The sequence below is a fragment of the Ananas comosus genome, linkage group 3 (assembly GCF_001540865.1).
Source record: "Ananas comosus cultivar F153 linkage group 3, ASM154086v1, whole genome shotgun sequence".
Taxonomy (NCBI): Eukaryota; Viridiplantae; Streptophyta; class Magnoliopsida; order Poales; family Bromeliaceae; genus Ananas; species Ananas comosus.
Genome location: NC_033623.1, coordinates 15,415,497 through 15,424,039, shown reverse-complemented (window position 1 = coordinate 15,424,039; position 8,543 = coordinate 15,415,497). Strand labels below are relative to the sequence as shown.

The following is an 8,543-nucleotide window of genomic DNA, read 5'->3' as shown; positions in this document are numbered from 1 at the left end:
ATTTATACTTTTAATATCTTTTATCATTAAAAATTCTCATGTTTGTGGTCTTGCGAGAGGCACAGGTTGTTGTCATGGCGTTAGCTTGGACAGTAAATGTGAGGGTTTGTGGCACTTTTGCATTCAATGACTACTTTTCGAGCCTATATGTTGATTTGTGGTGCATGTACTCGAAGATGTGAAGCGTGAGAATTGAAAGAACAAGTGTCTATGTTTGAAGGCTTCGTGTGGATCTATACCGCGCATGTTATGCTTTTCACATGTGTTTGTAGACTCGTAGCATTGCAAACTATATATTTTATTTATAACACTGCAAACTATATATTTTATCATCGGTAGTTGCTACAAGTGTCTCAATTCTTAATTCTTAAATCATTTGTTGCATGTAATCAACATTTTGGCTGGTTGGAACTCTAGTTTAGCCACCCGCTTGTATGTGTGCAAACAATTGTTCTGATATTGAACGCGACACGTACGTGACAGACCCATCCAAGGGGTTCATACGCACGCCACACCTCTGACTATCAAAGCTTCTTCAAAGCGTGCGCGATATGCACTAATCCTTGTCTCGGGCACTTCCAAGCCAAAACCAAATGGTCGTAAGAAAAAAAAAAAGAAAAAGAAAAGAAAACTATCGAATTCAATGAACTCTGTGTGTGGCGTTGCAGCTCTACGGTTATTGTTTTTATTCTTAGGTGTGTAGAATATAGCAGATTTTTTACTTTTCGCACTCCTGAAAGGCCAACGAATAAAAAACCAAAAGAAATAAGAGCAGAGATTTTGTCAGTAGATTGCTGCAGTGGTTTGGATAAAAGAAGCGTCGAAAGACAGGGAAAAAAAGAAATGGGAGGTATTAACTTTATGCTGGGCCGGTGGTGGTGGTGGAGGAAGTTTCGACACATCTTATCCACACACACAAAGAAAAAAAGTCTCTTTAATTAAAACCGCACTCCGCTCTGTTGTGTCGTTGTGTGGGCTGTGGAAGTCGCAGTCACGAGAGCCCCATTCATACGTATCTGCTAACCACAAACAAACTTGGTATTCAATTCAGGTTATATACATCCTATAAATAAATATCTAAACATACTAAACCAACATTCCCAGAAACAAAACAAAACAAAAAAGCACAAAACGAAATGCAAAAGATTATTCTCCTCGTCACCTTAATATCAGCCTTTGCCTTCGCTCTCTCCTCTGCGGACGACATGGACGGCGCACAAGCGCCGGATCCGACGGCTCAGACGCCGCCGACACCACCTCCTCCTGGTGGCGGCGGTGCGTGGACAGGAGACTCTGGATCGGGCCAAGGCTCGGGGCCCGGTGGTGGCTGGAACTACAACTGGGGATGGGGCTCGGGCCCGGGAGTTGGGTGGGGTTATGGTTCTGGTTCGGGCTCGGGCCGGAGTTCGAGCGGGAGTGGGCAGGGTTTCGGGTTTGGATTCGGGTCTGGTTCGGGTTCATCCGGTGGTTATGGTTATGGTAGTGGCGGCGGAGGCGGAGGCGGAGGCGGAGATGGCAGTGGCAGTAGCAGTAGCAGCCGCGGAGGATATGGATTCGGCGGTGGATATGGTGGGAGTCCCAGAGGTGGATTTGGCGGCGGCGGAAACCGGAACTCATACCGTAGATCGCGTAACGATTGGCCGCGGCGTGCAAACGGTAACAACTGAAGCCTACAAGAGTGCTTGTAGAGGATACGTAACTGCTACATGATGTAAATTTAGCACACATGCATAATCATGGTATGACTTGACAGTCAGAAAGCTATTAGATATGATTACCTTATGTATGCGCTCAGTTATATACTATAAGAAAATATTTCGAATATTTTATACACTTGTAAGAGACTGAGAAATTCAACAGCTAAGCATGGCGTGCAGAAGAAACAGGTAAATTCTTCCTTAGCATAATAAGAAAAATGAAGAAAGATATGTGGGCTATTTGATGCCCTAGATTTTTTTTTTTTTTTCCTTTTGAGAGAGAGAAATAAAAATAGTAAGTTATATGCTTTGTTTAATTTTTAAAAATGATCTCCACTTAAATTCTAAAGCAACAAGATTTTAAATTTAGAAGATCGATTCTCTCCCCAGCAACTTTTTTATTTTTTTCCTTCTTCTTTTTGACATGTTAGATGATTCCTAAGCTTTCTTCTTTTTCCTCCCTCTTTTTCTTGAGAGGACCATACACGTTAAAAACAATAACTCGTTGGATTCAAACCATCAACCCAAAATATTTAAATCAAATTATTATTATTAACATGTTGGCCTTATATATTTAATCAGAATCAATTTTTTATCCGATGTGGTATTATTCAAAGGGCAAATTTATTGCAGACCAGAATTACTACTGATTCAATAGACAGTTCTCACCAAATCCGTTGCAAATCAGAATTAACGAGCGATGTGAGATTCTAGAGGTGGTTTCCACCAAATCCATTGGTGTAGCATTTTATCACTTCTGGCTGGTATTTGGTTCTGATACCAATTGTACCAATCCGACCCGCTAAGAACAATAACTCGTTAGACCTAAACCACCGGCCCAAAATATTGAAATCCAGTTGTTATTACTAGCATGTAGACCTCATATATTTTAATTAAAATTAATTTTTCATCCGATACGGAACCATTGGAGCGTTACAGTTCTTTCTTTCTGTTTTTATGAAAAGTTTATGTAGCACTCGGTAAATTAAAAAGGTGGAGATGGGGCTGAAAAATTATCTACACGGTGCGATTAGCCCCAATGCTTTTGTCCTCGAGTATCTATTAAAATTAAAAAAAAAAAGGGAAAAAAGCCCCTTCAATTCCAAGGTATTAGTGGTTTGGGCCCAACAAATGTGGCCCAACCCAAAAGCGTTTTAGATTGGGCTGAAGCTGGTCCTCCATCTCCGCATCATGTGCACAAAGGATAATTTAATATACTGGGACTGTTACAAATGTTTATTATGCTTGTGCATAGCTAATCCAATTTAGCCCGGATTAGAAACATCTGAGCCCAAGGTTTAGTCCATATTAATATAGGAAGCATATTGTAACGACTCAGCTCACCAGCATCAATAACTCGTTAAATACTAAATTATCGGTCCAAAATTCTTTAGTTCGATTATTAGTATTAGAATCTCTGATTCTTATATTTTCACTCATAATTCCTTTTTTCATCTGATGCGAACCTATCGAGACATCACACATGTGATTTGCCACAATTTTGCATCTATCTATATATGTAATTAAATTTTGCAGGCAATAGGATTTTTAATTATTATTATAAATTTTCATTTTTATTCGTGTGAATCTTACAACTAATAGTCTCTTAAATCACATGAATAATATAATTTTAATTATATGCATGTAATTATGTGTGGGTGTAGTAAAATTCTAAGTAAAATTACCCCCTTTTCTCCTCAAATTTGAATTTGGGAAGAGACGGACACAGTTGGCTAGGAAACGACCAAAAGGGGAGCTGGAAAAGCATAGAATCATCTTATACCCATGAAGCACCGAAAATTGGCTTTTTTTCCCTTTGGAAAAAGAAAAGAACAAGGAAAAAAAGAAAAAGTTGTACTCCACAAAGGCCAAAGTTGGGTGGTTTATATTTGGAAACGTAAACACAGGAGAAAAAGATCACATGGGTTTGTTTCCTTTGAATTAGAGATAAATGGTGAGGCACCAATTGTTGTGGATCACTGTGCATGTTGAGAGGGCCATGTGAGGAGTTGCATGTTGTGAGGAGGAGATCAGGAGAGCTGATCACATGTGAATACTAATGCCTGGTTGTCTTCTTTATAATTTATACATAAATTAACCAACTTGCAAAATCCTATGCCCATGTTCTTCTCCAGGTCACCCAAATAGAGCTTTTCAATATATTTATGTTAAAAAATTTGGCTCTCAATTTACTCTTTCTTAACTTTTAATTGTACTTATTATTTGAGGCATTTTAGTTAGTTGAGTTGAGGGGGTCGCTATGCCATTTTCCCTACAATTGTAGGAGAAAAGGGGTTTGTCCTCTGTTGTGTACAAATACAAGTAGCATGGAAAAATGGAGCTACATGGAGGCCTTTATGAGGGCTTTAATTAATTCTAATGATAATAATACACAATTTAGTATCCTCACGCCACGTTACCAAAACATGCAATGGGCTCCAAACACCCTTGCAAATCCTGTGTTAGTTGTGTATGTACCCAAACCCTCACGTTCCTCTTCTCGAAGATCCACTGTGTCTAATTATTAGGCATGGGGCATGGGGTGGAGCCCACCCCATGAGATGCAAGTATTTTGCCCTTTTTGTAGTGGTTGGCACATCGTACTATAGGCGTTAGGACACATGTCCATCTATGTATGCTTTTGTCTATTTAGTGAAATTTAATTGGTATAATAATAATTTAAATTTAATTTGTAAAGCAATACAAAACTCTTCCATTAAGGAGAATGCATTCCATAAATTATTGATGTTAATTATGAGTTTGTATTGGCCCTTTGCTTAATACTAGGCTCAATCATCAAAATACATGGAGCCATATTTGCCATGTTTTGCGCACAACTGTATTATACAAACAATAATCGATCGAACAGGTTCGGAGGAATTGGTCAAATGTGAAATGGCGCTTAAAAATAGCTAAAAATAGTGAATTAGCCGGTCATCAAACCAGTAAAATCTTTGAGTTGGTAATATTTTCCGACTCTTTCAGCTAAGCTTAATTTTGAGGGTAAAATCACCAAACAAAAAATAATAATAAGAGGCCTATCATAAGAAAACATGCTGATGCTCTAAACAAAAGCTTCCTTTTGTTCTTTTTTTACCACCCCCTTTTTCTTACACACCATCATCACACAAGTAAATCACAAAACCACGTACTGAAAAATGGAAAAAGAAGAGGAAAAGGACAAAGCCAAGAAGGATTAAGATTAAAAAGACAGAGGCTTATGCTCCACATGAGTAGTGGTTGGATCTAAGGGAACAGGAACTTTAAACAAAACAGTATAATCCACTGCCCACCAAGATAACTAATAAAAAGTGTTCGCTACAGATCTATGTACAGAAAAAAAAAAAAAAAAAAAAATACAAACTCACACAGCTAGCTGCTTCTGTTGGCAGCTGCTGGACTCTTCCTCAGACAAGCAGCAATGTAGTCTTGGGGGAGCAGGGGTTGCTTCTAAGTACACCATTTCGCTCTGAAGAATGGAGCAGTACGAGTTGAAGATTACAGGGGTCACATTCAAATCGAAGCCGACGCCGAATAAGAAATCCACTTCCAAGTAATTCATCTCCATCAAGCTGATCCCTCCAACCTTTGCATAGTACGCGTTGTTGTAGCATCTAGAAGCAATTGAAACGATATATTATTTAATAAGACATAATAAGTGCCAGTGAGATAAAATTAGCAGAGTTGGATCTTTGTTCATCTCTGCTGATGGTAGCAATACGAATTGTGAATTTGAGTTACCTGTGACGAGGGTGACTAGGCAAGTCAATGTTGACTTATTAATGAACTATCGATGAACGGGACAGTGAGTAATGGAAACAATTAGCTCTCGATCACATGCCTACCAAATTAACTCGCCCTCTAAAAAAGTACATGACGATTCTTAAGGCTATTTCCTATTCGATCGACCTTGCATTGACCAATATGTATGATGCCGTAGACGAGGAAGAATTTTACTCACATGGTAACCTACTTAACATTAGTGTAATAAAATTCAAGTTTTACAAGAGGTATCAGATTGGGTTTGAGAGATTTATGGTGCGATGTTGTGTGCATGACCTGTTATCTTAATGCATCGTGTACTGTTTAAGAAAGTGAGACACTGCACCTTTCTTGCTTGTATAATGAAATCATCTCAAGTAGAATACCAAATTTCTAATTATCTCCAAGCAGTTTAGATTTCAAACAACCCCACATGTCAGCAGTCCTCTCGGTCCCTTCTGTGGTGAGTTGAATCTTCTGCGCCTACTCATTGGTTCATTTGCGGTTAAAAGTGACCATCAGACCACCAAACATCCAACTGACGGACTAATTGACCTGATTTGATATCCCGAGCCCTTATCATCACTTCTAATGACTTCTCATAATGAGCAATGGTTTTAACTTTGGTTTTAACTTTAGCTGAAGATAAAAATCCTGAAATCATAAGAATTTAACAGCGGCTATTAAATCGTCCCCATCCCACAACTGGCATGTATTCAATCCATAGGAAAAGGTGAGGGCAAAAGCAAAGTTTTGGGTCCACATTCATGAATGGCGTAATGGAATCACATTGGCACTAACCAATCACTATGCACCTTAAGGGTGGTAATTAGAAAAACCATGTGATAGATCCTTCTTTCTTAGAGCATTAAAATAACCCAACCCCCCCCAGAAAGGATGAGTAAGATGCACTTTAAAAAGAGAATGAGGTAAGAAGACAAGCCCACCTCATTCCTAGTTGGCAGCGGCAAAAAAGGAGAGTGGGCACAGGAAAGCAATCAATTGAAAACTTTAAAACCTGGGTGAAACTTTTTCATAACTCGCATATAATGAATTGAACAGTATTAGCGGACTTGAATGATAAGAAGCAAAGGACCTCAATTATTGTCATCATTAAAATTTTGAATAGTAGAAGGACCTCAATCATACAGAGTAGTCACTGAAACACATCTGAATTCTCACTGACATTGAAGAAGATTAAAGACCGAGTGAGAATTGCTCAATCATTTCACCATAACAACTCCCAAATAGAGTTCAATTTTCAGTTTTACGCAATCCCACTTCTCCAATGAAGTGAAGCAAAAGATTTCTATGAGGAACCATCATCATTCTCTGTTTTTGTACTAGAATTTTTTCACGAAATTACGCTAAGATCACTTACAAATCTAATTCAGTTAGGGTTTTACTCGATTCCACTTCCCTAATAGAATTCAATGAAAACCCATTATCAACCTTGGTCTCCACTTTTAATTCTTCGTGCAATTTCGCCAAGATCACTTCCAAAATCCAATTCAATTTGGGTGTTTAGTCAATTCCACAATCCGTAACCGCTTAGCTGAAATAGTTGTACTAATATCTATTCGATCCATCAAATCACCAAACCTAAAACCCTCGAGGATTACACTGCAGCAATTTCGCAACAACGTGATTCTACATTAGATGCCAATGGCGATGAGGATTGAGTCGGAACAAGTACTTACACGTCGTCCATGAATTTCACGGCGGCGAGGACGCTTGTGATGAGGAAGCGGTGGACGTTGAAGGAGTCGACGGCGACGGAAGGGTGGCGCTGGAGGAAGCGGTCGAGGTAGATGTAGGCGACGACGTAGCACGCGGGGCTACAATTGGCGAAGCGGAAGATGCGTTCGAGGTAGCTCTTGATGGAGATCGAGGGTTTCGTGAGCCCGTGGAACGCCGCCGCGCGGTGGCGCGGCGCGGCGGCTGCGGAGGGGCGGCGGAGGAGGAGGGAGTCGTTGCGCTCCGCGACGCGGTGGAGGAGGGAGGAGAGGATGGAGACGACGCGGGGGATCGAGTTGGGGTCCTCCACCAGCTCCGCCATTAATGGAGGGTTTTGGAGGTGGGAGCTGGTGGGGAAGAAGAAGAAGAAGACGAAGAAGAAGAAGAGGTTTGGATTGTTTGTTTTTTTTTTTTTTTTGTATTAAAAGGAGTGAGAAGAGAGAGGGGAAAGATATATAGAAGGGAAAAATAGAGAGAGAGGTAGTTAAAAAGGGCAGTTTGGTCATTTCATTGATTACAACCTTGTGCCAATGATGGGTTTTGGGTTTTGGAACTGTATTAATTCTCTAAAATTTTTTAACATAAAAAAATTATAATAATTTTGGACAAGATAGATATTGAAGTAATGATTTTCAGACATATAGAATAATTTGAATTTAATGAATTATTTAAACCAAATAAACAAAAAATTAGATTATTTTTATGTACTTTTTCTATTTTTTTTTTACTTTTAAAAGTAGCAATTAAATAAGAAAAAAAAATCAGACAAAGTTTTCATAAAAAATTTACCAATGCTGTTCAAGGAGATTACTTAATTTCACTTGAATTATGTGTTCACGAAGCTCTAATTAGACCAAACATGTGAGCTACAAAGAGATTAATTTTTTATTATTTTAGTTAAGTGTTGTAGTAAGTGATATGATTTACTCAATTTAGAAAGTTTTTTATATTTAATTATTTATTATTATTTTATTTTCTTGGTGGTAGGTCAATTTGTTGAACCGGATAGAGAGAGCTGGACCGGGTTTTTGGGGTGTCCAGTAGAGCCTAATTACAGATTAGAAGAGAGGATTATTATATGCGACTAACAAATGGAATATTCATCATATATGCGGGTATCTTATCAGAGCCTAATTACTCATTAAACAGTCTCTAGCACAAGTGATAAAGGACTTAATAATTAACACCAAAAAATTTAAATTCAAAGCCTAATTAGTTATTATAGTAATTGAATGTGTATCTTATCAATAGAGAGAGAGAATGCACTCCCAATCATAATAAACTTAATCGTGAAATTAGTTAATCTGCATTAATTAATTATGGAATATAGAGTATGTTCATCACGTC

At 38.6% G+C, this 8,543-nt stretch overlaps 2 protein-coding genes across 2 annotated transcripts; one reads left to right on the top strand and one right to left on the bottom strand.

The window, feature by feature from the left end:
* Positions 1,068–1,840, top strand: LOC109707343 (putative glycine-rich cell wall structural protein 1). Its single transcript, XM_020228540.1, has one exon. It carries the CDS (start codon positions 1,137–1,139, stop codon positions 1,665–1,667), a length of 531 nt encoding a protein of 176 aa, XP_020084129.1. The 5' UTR covers positions 1,068–1,136; the 3' UTR covers positions 1,668–1,840.
* Positions 4,758–7,629, bottom strand: LOC109707342 (cyclin-P4-1). The gene is made up of 2 exons (XM_020228538.1): positions 7,160–7,629; positions 4,758–5,311 (listed from the first exon to the last, which is right to left on the bottom strand). The coding sequence occupies exons 1-2, from the start codon at positions 7,516–7,518 to the stop codon at positions 5,062–5,064; spliced, it is 609 nt and encodes a 202-aa protein (XP_020084127.1). The 5' UTR covers positions 7,519–7,629; the 3' UTR covers positions 4,758–5,061.

Coding starts and splice junctions, on each gene's coding strand:
- LOC109707343 (XM_020228540.1), top strand. CDS start 1,137: ATGCAAAAGATTATTCTCCTCGTCACCTTAATATCAGCCTTTGCCTTC.
- LOC109707342 (XM_020228538.1), bottom strand. CDS start 7,518: ATGGCGGAGCTGGTGGAGGACCCCAACTCGATCCCCCGCGTCGTCTCC. Junction 5,312..7,159: donor GTGAAATTCATGGACGACGT/GTAAGTACTTGT, acceptor AATTGCTTCTAG/ATGCTACAACAACGCGTACT.